General features: G+C 42.1%; 2 protein-coding genes across 4 annotated transcripts in view; one reads left to right on the forward strand and one right to left on the reverse strand.

The window, feature by feature from the left end:
- Nucleotides 1-3,089, forward strand: part of galnt7 (UDP-N-acetyl-alpha-D-galactosamine: polypeptide N-acetylgalactosaminyltransferase 7) — a 12,948-nt gene extending 9,859 nt beyond the window's left edge. For both annotated transcript variants that reach the window (XM_012837009.3, XM_012837008.3), the window contains exons 7-12: nt 736-853; nt 1,065-1,187; nt 1,331-1,549; nt 1,667-1,765; nt 1,854-1,982; nt 2,110-3,089. In XM_012837009.3, coding sequence (XP_012692463.1) covers nt 736-853; nt 1,065-1,187; nt 1,331-1,549; nt 1,667-1,765; nt 1,854-1,982; nt 2,110-2,247 — 826 coding nt within the window. In that variant the 3' untranslated portion in view covers nt 2,248-3,089. The remainder of the gene's footprint in view (nt 1-735; nt 854-1,064; nt 1,188-1,330; nt 1,550-1,666; nt 1,766-1,853; nt 1,983-2,109) is intronic.
- Nucleotides 3,090-3,333: 244 nt separating this feature from the next.
- On the reverse strand, nt 3,334-5,633 carry hmgb2a (high mobility group box 2a). Of its 2 annotated transcripts, XM_031559641.2 has the most exons (6): nt 5,500-5,633; nt 4,555-4,715; nt 4,228-4,379; nt 3,971-4,145; nt 3,661-3,879; nt 3,334-3,533 (listed from the first exon to the last, which is right to left on the reverse strand). In XM_031559641.2, the coding sequence occupies exons 2-5, from the start codon at nt 4,702-4,704 to the stop codon at nt 3,700-3,702; spliced, it is 657 nt and encodes a 218-aa protein (XP_031415501.1). In that variant the 5' UTR covers nt 4,705-4,715; nt 5,500-5,633; the 3' UTR covers nt 3,334-3,533; nt 3,661-3,699. The 2 variants fall into 2 exon arrangements, with proteins under 2 accessions (XP_031415501.1, XP_012692465.1); XM_012837011.3 differs by having other exon boundaries at nt 3,334-3,879.
- Nucleotides 5,634-14,947: the final 9,314 nt, after the last annotated feature.

Raw genomic sequence — 14,947 nt, forward strand, 5'->3', positions numbered from 1 at the left:
ATTTTTCCAACCAGGTTTGGAGGGAGCATTTTGAGGAATTATAAACAGTTCAGAACTACACCTACACATTTTTTCAACAAAAAGAAACAACAGTGAGCATACGTAAATTGTTATCTGATTAACCTCCTGATTTATTTAATCCACATCTTTAATGTAATGACCAGCCCTGCTTTGCAATAGTCCACCATGCTACTATTTGGTAAAGGTTGAAGGTATTTTGGAAGCTGCTACATCACGTGAAGTAGGTACCAAAAAGGTTCATACAAAGAAAATGAGCTCATCTTGCTGTGGGAAACTACACAAAAGGTTCTGAAATAGTTTCTGTGGTGGAAAAAAACACCTTTCTATTAAGACTTTGTTAAACCACATGAGTAGTTTATCAAACCCCTGTAGAAGCTCTGTCTTTTGGGAATGCATGCAGCTCTGGCCTCCTTCTCATACTCACCCCAGCTAAGTAGTCTATGTCACTCACTCACTAACTCGGTTGGTTTTAATTGTCACTAAACAACTGTAATCTCTTCTGACTCTCATCCTAAATGTTTGTTGGCATCAAAATACTGCAGTGTTCACTAAGTGCTTGAAGCTTTGTTTGAAGTTCTGTAAAGAGCGGCAATAGTTTCCTCTGGAGCCACTTTGTCTTTTCCTCCCTGTTGATTTGTGTCAGTCTGTGTGTGCATGCAGAGAGTGGGAAGCAACAGCACCTGACAAGTGTGTGTGTTTGTATGGATGTCATAGGTCCCCTGCCATGGCCGGCGGGTTGTTTGCCATCGAGCGAGAGTTCTTCTTTGAGCTGGGTCTGTATGATCCAGGCCTTCAGATCTGGGGAGGAGAGAACTTTGAGATCTCATATAAGGTATAAGAGAGTGAATACAATTTGACAGTTAAATATGAAATGACTTTCAGAGGCCAGTCTTTGTGCTAAATGGTTTATGGAGTTGAGTTATTTGACCTATCTAGCAAGTGGATGGATGTATTTAGAACAAATTCAATACAGTAGTCAACTGTGCGGTGATTTTTAATAAGGCTGCATGTCTGTGCAATCTCTTACCCTGTACCCTGTGTAGATCTGGCAGTGTGGCGGCCAGTTGCTCTTTATCCCCTGCTCTCGTGTAGGACACATCTACCGTCTGCAGGGTTGGGAGGGCAATCCACCCCCTGCTCATGTGGGGTCATCTCCAACACTGAAGGTCAGTGCTCATGTATGCCCGAAGCACAGGCCATGTCCAGTTTGCAGTTTGGTTTTCAGTGCCGATCAGTACTGTCAGTACTGTCAGGTTTGGGTCTCACTTTCTCTCAAAGGAATCTTGTCTGTTTCCCTGCATCACTGCAGAACTATGTGCGTGTGGTGGAGGTGTGGTGGGACGAGTATAAAGACTACTTCTATGCCAGCCGGCCAGAGACTTTAACACTAGCCTATGGCGACATCAGTGAGCTCCAGAAGTTCAGAGAGGAACACCGATGCAAGAGCTTCAAGTGGTTCATGGAGGAGATTGCCTATGACATACCCACATTCTACCCTCTGCCTCCCAGAAATGTGGATTGGGGCGAGGTACTAACCATTAGACTTTTCTTTTAGTTACAATGATTTTTATTAAAGAATGATGTAGCTGCCAAACATAAAGTTTTTGACTTGGAATAGTGTTGATTCATTTGAATTTTTCCTTAGATTCGTGGGTTTGAAACCAGCTACTGCATAGACAGCATGGGTCACACAAATGGAGGAAATGTGGAGATAGGGCCTTGCCACCGGATGGGTGGCAACCAGGTAAGAAGGAGATGAGAAGTGGCGTTTCCACACAGTCAGCCCACACGAATGCTGGCTCTGCGAATCACAGTTTCTCTGTCTCTCACAGCTCTTTAGGATAAATGACGCCCATCAGCTGATGCAGTACGACCAGTGTTTGACAAAAGGCACAGACGGGTCTGCTGTAATCATCACACACTGCAACATGAATGAGCACACAGAGTGGAGGTATTTCAAGGTGGGTGATCACCAGGCTCCTTTATCAATACCTGCAAAGCCGTCAATTTTATCATGTATAAATTTACAAATTAGATTATTCTGATGCATCGACAAATAAGGTTTCTTTTTTTCTGTTCCCCTCCTAGGATCTTCACCGTTTCACACATGTTCCTACTGGGAAGTGTTTAGACCGCTCTGACGTCCTGCACAAGGTGTTCATCTCTGACTGTGACAACAGCAAAACTACCCAGAAGTGGGAAATGAACAATATTGTTGCTGTCTGAGAACAAACACAGCTTGTGACAGGAGTGCAATTGTGACTTTTCCAAGCGTTTCTCTGAACGTTGGAACAAATGGATTTTTATATGTAATTATGAATACGAAGGTGTAAATACTATGATAGAGGACTGGACTGTCTCCATCCTAACCTGACTCAAAATGCTGATCATGGGGATGTCAACTCCATTCTTCTCTCACTGTAGATGTTTACATTCAAAATGCACTCCTCCACGCCATATTTTAATCAAAGGATTTTCTTTATTTTTATTCTGTGGATTTCCCAGGGTCTTTCTATCTTTTTGTCTCAATTTGGAAGGTTATAGTGTTTTGACTTGTGATTCAGAACCACTTCCATTTGTCCCGCTGTTCATCACTGGATAAAGCGACGAAGAGTGTTTTTGGAATTCATTTTTTTCTTAACTCTCCTTACCTGAAAAACTTAACACTGGATTGCTATAAGGACTTGACATTGTTGGTCGTTGGCACAGTGAAACTCCAGAGCTTGAAACTGAACTCTTCTCTCTATTTTAGCTGTGGTAATCATTGAAATCAAAACATGGAAATCATAGGATTACTTACTTTTTGATCGCACAATATTGAGCGTTTGGGTGTTAAGTTTGAGTAGTTGATTCAACATACATTTGACAGTGATTATGCCTTTGTGAAAAAATATGCCATGCAGTTGAACTTTTCCAATGTAAGGCTGGCTGTGTCTGCTGCTTTTGTACAATGTAAATAGATTTCTAAACTTATGAAAGTGGAGCCTTTCAATGAAGGTGTAAATATCTAACTTATACAAATTATATGTTGGCTCGGTTTTCTCAAATAAATTGAATCTTTTTACCTACTTACTCTCTTGTATCCATTTTGTGAGGCATTTCAGTTTCATACAACCTTTTAAGAGCCTGGCTAGGCAGTCAAACTACATCTTTCATTAACACATTTGTGAAACCCACCTAATGAATAAGCTCCCAAAAACATGAAATACAAAGCTCCTGAGGATAAACTTCCAAATTGATGGCTCATTATCTTGCTGTAACACTAACAAATGCAAGACTTGCTGCAACTGGACAAATGAATGGCAATGTATATTTTGATCATAATATACAAAACTTTATTATAAAAAAAGTTCCGTCTACACACAATTTAAAGCTCAGTTTTTCCTTTAAAAAAAAAAACTTAACATTTACTAAACAAAACATGTTACTCTGAATCCTTTATACAGCAGTGGAACCCAGTTCGAAAATGGAGGGGGAGAATGGCAACCACCACTACCCATGACAAAGCAGTGCTTTAGGGAACAAAAACAAAAAAGCTGTTAATTTACAAAACAGTACATGACCCTCGATATGCATTACAGTTAAACATTTCTGTACACATTTTGAAAATCTAAAAATATAAATTCATTGCATGTTCACATTGTTTTGAAAATAATCCAGCTCAAGTTTCCAAGCAGTTTAATCATCGTCATCATCATCATCATCGTCGTCCTCGTCATCTTCCTCCTCCTCGTCATCATCGTCGTCGTCATCGTCATCATCTACTGGTGCTGCCTTCTTTCCAGCACCTGGCCGACCTGGTCCTCCCTTCTTGCCAGCATCAACTTTAGTCCCCTTGGCACGATAGGCTGCAACGTCCTGCACACATAGGAATGGTTCAATCATTCACATGGCTAAAACCAAGTGGGGAAAATTATTTGGAGAAACTCAACAACAATTCTTCACTTACCTTTTCATATTTCTCCTTCAGCTTAAGTGCCTTTGCCTCGTATGGTTTCTTATCGCTGGGGGTCTGCTTTGACCACAAGACGCCAAGCTTCTTAGCAATGTCGCCAATGGAGATGCCTGGATGCTCCCCCTTGATTTTTGGGCGGTGATCCGCGCAGAAGACGAAAAACGCAGACCTTACGAGACCAAAGACAAAAGATGAGGATCACAGTACCATAGGAATCAAAACCAATCATTGTATGTGTGTTCAGTACATACGGTGGACGCTTGGGGGCGTTGGGATCCTTCTTTCTCTTTCCCGGCTTTCCCATCCCTTTGGGGGGCACGTAGGTTTTCATTTCACGTTCATAGCGAACTTTGTCGGATTTGGCCAGGTCCTCGAACTTCAGCTTCTCTTTGGCAGTCAAAAGCTTTAAAAACGACACAGGGATTAGAGTAAGCAACAGCCATTTCAAAGCGTCTCCTGCCTTCCATTTGCTCGGCGTCAGGTTGGTTTTTACACTTGTGTTTCAACTACGCCCCGCCCCCTCCAGTCTTGGCCAACCCCCGGAAAAACAAAGGCTACAACATGGCTGATCAACTCACCTTCCACCGTTCAGAACATTTCTTGGAGAATTCTGTGAAGTTCACAGGAACGTCTGGTTGTTTCTTCTTATGTTCTTCCCGGCACGTTGAAACAAAGTAGGCATACGAGGACGTCTTCCCCCTCGGCTTACTCGGATCTTTACCTACCATGACTGCAAGTTCTGCAATTAAACAATAATGGGTGTGAAATGAAAGCGTTTAAAATTCGAAAGTCAACGTCCCGTTTCCCGAGAGGCAAAACAAGCCAGCCACCCAACAGTGCTTTTAGCTTCCCTCATACGTTTGCTTACCCGTCGAGGAAATTACTGATCTAATCCGATCAAGTTCCTGCTTCACTGTGTCCGCAGCACAGAACAATAAGCACCCCACCATTTTGTTTCCCGCCTAAACAATTTCCTTGATAACTTTAAAACATCTTAGAACGCAACTCCAGTAGGGGACAAAAGCGTTGTTACTCAATGACTGCTTCAATACTTACTATTGTAGGGCCTGCATACGTTAATTCGTGCTGCACGAATTTAGAAGTTGTTGCAATTCATTGTGTAGGCTGGCTAGCTAACGTTTCCCCGCTAACATTAGCCGTAACGTGCGTTAGCTTGACAAACGAGGCAGTAATGAAAGAATAAGGCCAATTTGGAAATTCTTATAATAGTATAAACGTAACTATAAACACGGATGTCACTGCAATTTTAACTGGACGATTTACATCGAATGTCTGCAACGTCTAACACTTACCAGAAGGTCTTAGTTCTTATTAATCCTTAGCTAGCTAAGCTAACGTTAACTTGATAGCACAGGCAACAAACTGCGATTAGTCATGAAACTACAGAAACATACACTGGCAACATGACATGGATGTTAAAAATAAGCATCTAAAGTCACAGGGAATTAAAAACCAAAAATAAATTACAGTAATAATTTTCACTGAGGAGCATATTAACATACCTGGGTTTTTTTTAGCCACTTCACTTCCACCGACTGCAACTAACAGAAGTTATTCACGCTGTTTTGTGAGGAGTAGAGGACAGGCGCACAAGCTTGATTAAATGGCATGAGAACTCCTCCCACTTGATACTCTGTTGGTTGTTCAAGCCCTTTCAAATTTTGAATCGAGGGCAAAGGGAAAGAAATGCGTTGGCTCTATTGGTTGGTACTCTACTCACTCCAGTCATAGTAAATCTCTGGCCAATCAGGTGTTAGTCAGCTGTGGCCTTTAAAGAAGCCAGCGGGAAACGTCCATGTACAAATATATTACTAGTGTTGTAGCCCACTGTTATACTCAACTATTGTCACTGACTTTCTCTACAACGTCGTCGGTGTATTAACTAATACAAGTAAATATATGTGTATACCATGTACTCAAGAATACTGCTGTGGTGCGCATAACAGATGGTTTCCGGGACGGCTAGTTACGCCATATGCTTTTCTAATTTGTTGCGACTCCCGCCTTGACCTCGTTGGGATAGTAAAGCCAAGCCACGCCATCTTTTGTTTGTCGTCGGATGATCTTGAATGGGATATTAAATAGACGACGAACATTTATAGTGTTGGCTGGATGCTACTAAAACATGTCCAGAGTATTTACCTTGACTCATTTTCTTTTTTTATAAAACTGTTAACTATTTATGGTCACATTTATGTTTTTTTTTTTTGTTAAACGTGTACCCTTGCTGTTAAAAGCAAACTTTTATCTTGCTCTCTCTATCTATGTTATGGCATTCTCGCTGTGTTGCAAGCTGGAACGAAGCAGCCCAAACCGGTCTTCAGCGTCACATGGGAGGAGACATGAATTGTGTGCAGGGATTGTATGTCAAGGGAGTGTGAGACAGTGAATAACTGAAGCACAGCTGCCCAAGCCTTTTGCTAACTAGAGCATGGTATTACAAAGCCTGTATAACACTCTGCAACACCCACAGCTGCCATATTAAGTTAAAGCGAGAGCATTTGTCACTTTTGTCACACCAAAGCCATGGAAATATGACACGTTTACATATTTTTTAAGTTCTTCGTCACAATTCGTTATTTGGTTGTGTGATAAATGCAGTTAGCATGATCGCCCCTTTGTGCCCGTCATTTAGCCCTCCCATCCCCCAGGCTACTATGGAGTCCTGTTCCTCATGGGGATGGGAATAACGGTGCTTTGAGGCGAGTCGGATCTTATGGCTCCGTTCCTCTCCGAGAGCCGTTCATTTTCTTTTTTGAGAGGGCGGGGTTTACTGGTTTATCTACAAAATAATCAGGATAATGATGGGGTAAGATCTGGATCAAATTTAGACATCCCACCAATATAATTTCACATGTGGACTATTCACGCAAAATCCTTCCTGCAGAGGTGTGGCCCTGTGTGCTTTAGAATGTAACTGGCATGAGAATCACAATTCTGATTCACTGTTTTGTTCTTGGGACCACTGCTCCCTCTCTTTATTCATTCTCAAGTTTGCCTGCTGTGCTTTCTCTCCCCATTCAGTGCCTGTAGTCGATTGGCCTAGTGTGTAGGGCTGGAGTGGGTACTCAAAGAAGAGTGCCTCCCTTCAGTAATCGACTACAGGCACTGAGTTTGGGCAAAGGTGTGAGCAAAAAAACTCCAGAAGAAAACCTAGCCAAATGGTTTGGTGAGTTAAAAAGTAGTTGGTCTTTTGTATCAAACTTTTGTCTTGTCTCGTAAAAAAAAAAGATATTGCTACCAATATGCTAAAGCAGAAAAAAAATGGACTACATTGTGTCCCTTCTCTCAGGCAACACAGGGGACTCTGGAGTGGTATCCATGTTTACAGACACCTCTTAACTCACACCGTGCAGTTTTTTATGAAACTTAATGTTACCGATCTAGCACCTAAAGTATATGATTTTATTCTATTTTATTTACCAGATTGTGGCGATCAAATTCTTAGGTAATCGATGTGTTTACTTAAGCTGACTTCATGGTTGTGAGAACACTTGCAATCCCTGATTGGTAAAGCTAGCTATGGTTAGCTTCTGCTCACCTTGTGAAATTGGTGACTCATTAGGCTAAGTGACTTACCTTGTAGTCTGTTATTTTTCATTGGTAGCAGAGGGATGGCAACAGACATATTTTAGAGATATAATCAGGGATGGATTACCGAACGGGCCTACCGGGCACAGGCCCGGGGGCCCATGAGCTCAGGGGGCCCCTAAGCTCGAGCCTCTGCGTGAAGTCGCTGTCATGTATCTCTTATTTGAAAGAGGTGTATTTTGTTAATTTGCTGTTAGCTTTAATTGCGTGTACATGCGCTGTGTTAGAAAATGTGTATGTGCTCTCAGGGGCATAACTACGTATAGACTGCGCAAGCAGAAATCGTTTGCACTGGGGTCGGTGCGTTAAGCGGGACCACCGTTGATGCGTTTCTCGGAAGTGACTGTTCAACAGTGCCGCAATGTAAATACGCCTGTGATCAAAGATGAATTATAATTTATTTATAAGAATACCTTATGCTATATATCCACTCGAAATGGCAAACCTATCTCTGTCATGGTTTTCATTATTTTGGGGGAGGGAAATAGTCAATAGCAATCTATAACACAATTATATACTTTTCCTACTTTAACTATGGAAACTATAAAAAAAACTATTCAATTAAATGAATCATTTCCTATTTTCTTTGGTATTTTTGACAGATATGCAATGAAGATTGCTGGGTAATATACAGTGGGGAAAATAAGTATTTGAACCCCTGCCGATTTCGCAAGTTTGGCCACTTGCAAAGAAATGTGTGATCTATAATTGTAATGGTAGGTGTATTTTAACAGTGAGAAATAGAATATCAACAAACAAATCCAGAAAACCGCATTTTATAACATTTATGACTTTATTTGTATTTGATGCAGAAAATAAGTATTTGAACCCCCAAGCAAACAGCAAGAATTCTGGCTCCCAATGACCAGTTATGTGCCCAAGAAGCACACAGATTAGTCCTCATTAGGCCTAACAAGGTACACCTGATCTCAACTGGTGACGTGTAGAAAAGAAACCTGTCCAAAGAATCATACTTCACACCTTCAACCTCACCACCATGGGCAAGACCAAAGAGTTGACCAAGGACATCAGAGATAAGATTATAGACCTGCACAAGGCTGGAATGGGTTACAAAACCATCGGCAAGCAGCTTGGTGAGAAGCAGACAACTATTGGTGCGATTATTTGTAAATAGAAGCAACACCAAACAACTGTCAATCGCTCTAGGTCTGGGGCTCCATGCAAGATATCCCCTCGTGCGGTATCGGTGATCATCCGAAAGGTGCAGAATAACCCCAGAACTACACAGGGGGAGCTTGTGAAGGATCTCAAGGCAGCTGGGACCACAGTCACCAAGAAAACTATTGGCAACTCACTACGCCGTAATGGTTTGAAGTACTGCAGCACTCGCAAGGTCCCCCTGCTCAAGGAAGCACATGTACAGGGCCGTCTGAAGTTTGCCAATGAACACTTGAATGATTCTAAGGAGGATTGGGAGACAGGATGTGGTCAGATGAGACCAAAATCAAGCTCTTTGGCATCAACTCGACTTGCCGCGTTTGGAGGGGGAAGAAGGCTGAATATGAACACCATCCCCACCATCAAGCATGGAGGTGGAAACATTATGCTTTGGGGCTGTTTCTCTGCCAAGGGTACAGGACAACTCCACTGCATCAACGGGACTATGGATGTGGCCATATAACATGGAATATTGGGCTTGAACCTCATTCCCTCATTCCCTCCCATTGAAAATGCAACCTTAAGGATTTGGAGAGGATCTGCAAAGAGGAGTGGACCAAAATCCCTCCTGAGATGTGTGTAAACCTGGTGACCAACTACAAGAAAAGTCTGACGTCTGTGCTTGCCAACAAGGGTTATTCCTAAGTACTAAGTCATGTTTTGCTAGGGGTTCAAATACTTATTTTCTGCATCAAATGCAAATTCAGTCATAAATGTTATAAAATGCAGTTTTCTGGATTTTTTTGTTGATATTCTGTTTCTCACTGTTAAAATACACCTACTATTACAATTATAGATCACATTTATTTGCAAGTGGCCAAACTTGCGAAATCGGCAGGGGTTCAAATACTTATTTTATCCACTGTATATATTGTTGTCCAATGTCAAGTCTCTATTTGATCATGCGATGAGACGATACAATATAGCTAGTTTAGGCACAAAATCTAAACGTCAAGACCGACAGGCTGACTGAGCACAGCCAGAGGCACAGCACACCTGCAAGCCGAACGATGCCTTTTAAACATAAAAGTGGTGATGCATGATATGCTTTTTCAATGGACAGGATAGCCAGCCCATTCAGCCTCTCCTGCTCCAAGCTCCTCCTCAGGTAGGTCTTAATGAGTTTCAATTTGGAAAAGGATCACTCGGCTGTTGCCACTGTCAGATGTCAGAAACAATACCAGGGCAGTGCACACCTCACCGAAGGGGGATGTTACGGAGTGATAATCCACTATCAGCATCTTGGCAAATTGGGAGACTGAGGACTGCTGAGCAATCTCTGCTCTAAAACAGGTCCTGGATGATAGGAGCTGTGCAGGAAACGTTATTGCTATGTCCCTGTGGTAGTGGTCAGACAGACGTTTTGCCTTGTCATATAGCTCATCATTGCCTAAGAGCTGATGACCTACAACAGGGAAATAGCAATAACGTCTCCTGCACAGCTGCTATCATTCAAGCTGCCGTGTCCCTATTTAACAGGTTGTTATAATTTCGGAGTCAGGCCACCGCCTAGCGCCTGTTTGATTTTGTATGTGTTTTTCAGATGTGGGTAAAGCTGCTCTGTTTGCTGCTGCACCAAATCGTGCCTTTCATCAGTGTTTTTAAAAACGCTTCAGCACTTTGACCGTCTGTTTACGTTACCATGTGTCAGAGTGCTATCCATGTTTCTGATAGCTTTCTCTTTGACCTGTCACTTTCCCAATACAATGTGCGTGTGTGCATGTGTTTTGCGGCCGTGCGAGCGCACAAAGGGGCGAGGGTCATTTAACATGTCCAGGCCCAGGGGACCCTGGTTTCATAACCCGTCCATGGATATAATGGGTCTACAGTCTGTACAAAGACAACAAACAAGTGCATTTTAATGAACATAATTGAATGCGGGATCTCTCAAACAGTTTTTTCAACTGCCATGGGTGTTATCTTCTTGATTTTCAAAACCCCATTTATTCTCTAATACGGATTTTCTTTTAAAAAAACTGGAACGTGCCAAAATGCTAATCCACTGTATACAAAATGACCATGGTCACACACTATTAGGGTAAACAGATATAGGTGTATCTGTAGGGATACTTTCCATGTTGTCAGCCCCTTATAATTAACATGTACAAGCCTTTCAGAGGCGAAAACAAGTAGTTTACGATGGCAGTGCTGGTTTGATTCATAGGATTCTATATTATAGCCATTTTGTTTGCAGGTTAGCATTCTAACTCAATAGGCCTACTGGACCAATTTCAATCATTCGATTGTCCTTAGTAAAAGTTTGGACACAAAAAGATCTAAAAATAGGGCCTAGGTTGAAAAAATACCAAGGTCAGATTTGTCATGTGTGAGTCTTATGTGGGCCCAATACGGGACCATTTGTATTGTTATTTATTTAATCGTGAATGCGGTACAATGCATGGTAAATTCAAGTAACAGCATTTGTGGTGTAGAGGTTGAGCTGGTGCAAAACAACCATGCAGCAGGGAACTTATTCTGATCTCTGTGCCATCCTAAGAGAGACAGTGGACATGTACCCAAACATGCACCATCCTCAGAGAGACAGTGGACATGTACCCAAACATGCACCACCCTTAGACGGAGAGTGGACATGTACCCAAACATGCACCACCCTTAGACGGAGAGTGGACATGTACCCAAACATGCACCACCCTTAGACGGAGAGTGGACATGTACCCAAACATGCACCACCCTAAGAGAGACAGTGGACATGTACCCAAACATGCACCACCCTTAGACGGAGAGTATGTACCCAAACATGCACCACCCTTAGACGGAGAGTGGACATGTACCCAAACATGCACCACCCTAAGAGAAACAGTGGACATGTACCCAAACATGCCCCACCCTCAGAGAGACAGTGGACATGTACCCAAACATGCCCCACCCTCAGAGAGACAGTGGACATGTACCCAAACGTGCCCCACCCTAAGAGAGACAGTGGACATGTACCCAAACATGCACCACCCTTAGACGAACAGTGGGCATGTACCCAAACATGCACCATCCTAAGAGAGACAGTGGACATGTACCCAAACATGCCCCCCCCCCCCCTCAGAGAGACAGTGGGCATGTACACAAACATACATGCCCCCAATACATGACCCCCCCCCCCCAGAGAGACAGTGGACATGTACCCAAACATGCACCACCCTAAGAGAGACTTTATTATAATTAAAGTTCTACTGATGATGCCTGCCCCCACTGATTCTGCGGAAAGGTAATTCAGCTGCTTGAGACCTTTAAAGACTACCTGAGGTACCAGTATAACAAAGACATTGGCTGCAATAACAGGATTGGCTCTAATGAACATTTATAAAGACTTTAAAATTGATATGAAGAGAGCTGCTATGAAGGAGTGTGCCACAACAAGGACCAGGAGAGTGAATCTTTCATTGGTAGGCTGTTTAATTATTATTTTATTACCCAGGGCTGGGTTCGGCCACATAATGAGCTAGAGACCAAGAAAAGCTTATTTACCTCATAAACATTTATCCTCTCTTTCAAAATGCATTTAAAATGGAATGCTAGCAAGTTAGCAAGCCGGCCTCTTAGTGTTCTAAAATAGAAAGAAAACGTGTTTATAAGACAACACGAGTTTATTCATAACTATGGTAAAATAAGAGCCATGTCATGTTTTGGTTGGAGCAGTTTATTTGGCTAAGTTTTACAAGATAATGATCCAATCAACCGATTTCTTTTTACACATGGCTTGTTTCACACTGCAGCCTTCTGTGTCAGCCTCCAGAAGCTCTCTTTCACTTATGATTACGTCTAGGGCAAGACTATGGTTTGTGTTAAATTTACCGAAAAAAAAATCTGCTGCCTCTAATGTTGCACGTGGTCGGCTTTTGTGTAGTAACCTACCGCGAACGAGAATCCTGCGGGAACCCCCTGGTGAAAACCCATGTCATAATGTTTGCCAGAAATGATTGGTTGCGAGATGTAATCGTGTTCATGGCTATTGAAGACTGCGATTCTAAAACCTGCACTTTTTGTCAAATTCACCTTCAACTCAGTCTTCTAGTCCGTTCAGTGTTTGCTCTAAAAAGAACCAAACAGTGTTTGTACACAGTCCTGGCTTTTTAATTGGGAAACAAATGGCTTGCACCGAGCCTCAACAAACGGCCGGTGTTTCAGGATCACGGGAAGGGAGGGGGTAGCCTAATTTGATTGGCTGTTGAGCTCAAACATCAACTGTATGGCCTATCAGTTGAACTGGTCCTGGAGAAACACTGTCCAGAAGGTCAGAATGGGCTTTCCGTCCTGAGATGCCTGCGCGAAGTCGACAGACTGAAAACAATACCATCTATTTACTTCAAGACATGAGTATCTGGATTGAACTAAACTGGCGGGGCGTGTGCTTCCGTGGAATCGAGTATTTTGAGTTATCTCGTTATTCAGAAATTCAGGAAACTATTCTGGGGTTTTTTTTCTTCTAAAATGTTGCCTGTTAAAAGTGATCTACTACTCATGGGTTCCATTGAATGAATGTTATAGTCTCGCGATTAACGAGAAGATCCGATGTCGCTTTCTGAAGCTCCACAAAATGTAACATTTGTAAATGTAACAATGCTATTTGGTAAGGATGTTACGATTTCAGCAGCAGACTGGGTTGTGACAGAGCTTGCTTAATATATTTGTATGCTGCCCTCTACAGCTTGTCTGCTGTCATTTCAGATGACCTAGTAGCAAAGCATAAATATGTTAAGAGCCACTCATTCTTTATTATTCTATGGTAAATGCCTTATCACAGCAGCGGCACCTAGACTGTTATTTGTGCTTCAAAATGTGGCCGTTACCCTCGTTGCTTCATTTTCTGGCACTGATGGTGCCACTGCTATTTGGCCTTTGAATCTGCCACCAGATGTAATACTGTTCAAATAGCAAGCCCAACACACAAGTGTTCCCAACATGTGTTCATTTAGAAAAGGCATTTTAAAATAATTTATTCAGGTATGTGTGTAATAGACTCCATCATTATTATTACTATTATTTTAAACTTTGACTTGTAGGCTTGTCCTTGGCTTTGTAGGAATCGTGTTGGTGTTCCGCCTTAGAACATGGTCCACTGTGGCTAGGCTCACTGTATTGATGCTTAGGAATATGTCTTGGTCATCAATGGTTGCACTTTGTATTTGTTTAATTTTACAAATACAGTACAATGTAAAATACTCTAAATACAAGAATACTATGCTCCTGATAAGGCATTCAAACTAGTGTTTTCCTGTCATAGTAGTGTTTCTTACCTATTCTCTCTTCTCAATGTCCGGAGAATGGATGCAACTGAGAAGCAGCTTATGTTTGGTTGAACCCTCTGGCCAGCCTCCTGCATGGTCAAACCATGGTTGACCACATGGTTGACCACAGTGGCCCGAATCTCATCAGAGATAATGGCTCTCCTTCTTGCTCTTCCTCCTCCTCCTCCTACTCTCACTCCTCTGCCTCTCTGATCACCTCTCACTTCAATGTTGCCATCCATTGTTCTCCAAACCAGGAGCTCACCTCTGGCCCTTATATTGCTAAAGCTTTGATTGCAAATTGCAAAAGCATTGGAAATGGAAGTTTTGCCATTTGAATGACAGTGTGTTCTGTCTGAATACAAAGAGATTTGGCATTGATGAAGTGTGCAAAAAATGAGAGGATTGTGTGTAGTGTTTTAAAGAAAGTGTGGTTTAGAATTGAAATCTGGGTCTAAAGCAGATCATTGTGTGTAGTGTTTTGAAGAAAGTGTGGTTTACAATTGAAATCTGGGTCTAAAGCAGATAATTGTGTTTATAGTTCAGCCGAATTGGTTTAGGGAGTTGGCACATGAGTTACAGGTTGTGGTCATTGTGTCATAAGTTCCAGTTTTTGTGTGTAAACAATTGAGAAAAACGGTAAGCTCCGTGGTCAGTCTTACCAATGAAACTGTATACAGTTTAGTGTTGCATCAAATGTAAGTAGGCTATTTGCATAAACTATGGTGTGTCTGGTGGTTTTGTATGTGTGCTGTGCTACTCCAACTAATGTTTATGCGCTCACATTACTTCCTGTCTGGGTCATGAAGTAAAAGACTACACTGACAAGTCAAATGTTACAATAGTGTATTTTTATTAACAGGGGAACCAAAAATAACTGGACAATTAGCCTGACATTTTAAATCAGGATGATTCTTCATAGAAAGGTTCACATTTGCAG

The sequence above is a fragment of the Clupea harengus genome, chromosome 22, assembly GCF_900700415.2.
Source record: "Clupea harengus chromosome 22, Ch_v2.0.2, whole genome shotgun sequence".
NCBI classification, from domain to species: Eukaryota; Metazoa; Chordata; class Actinopteri; order Clupeiformes; family Clupeidae; genus Clupea; species Clupea harengus.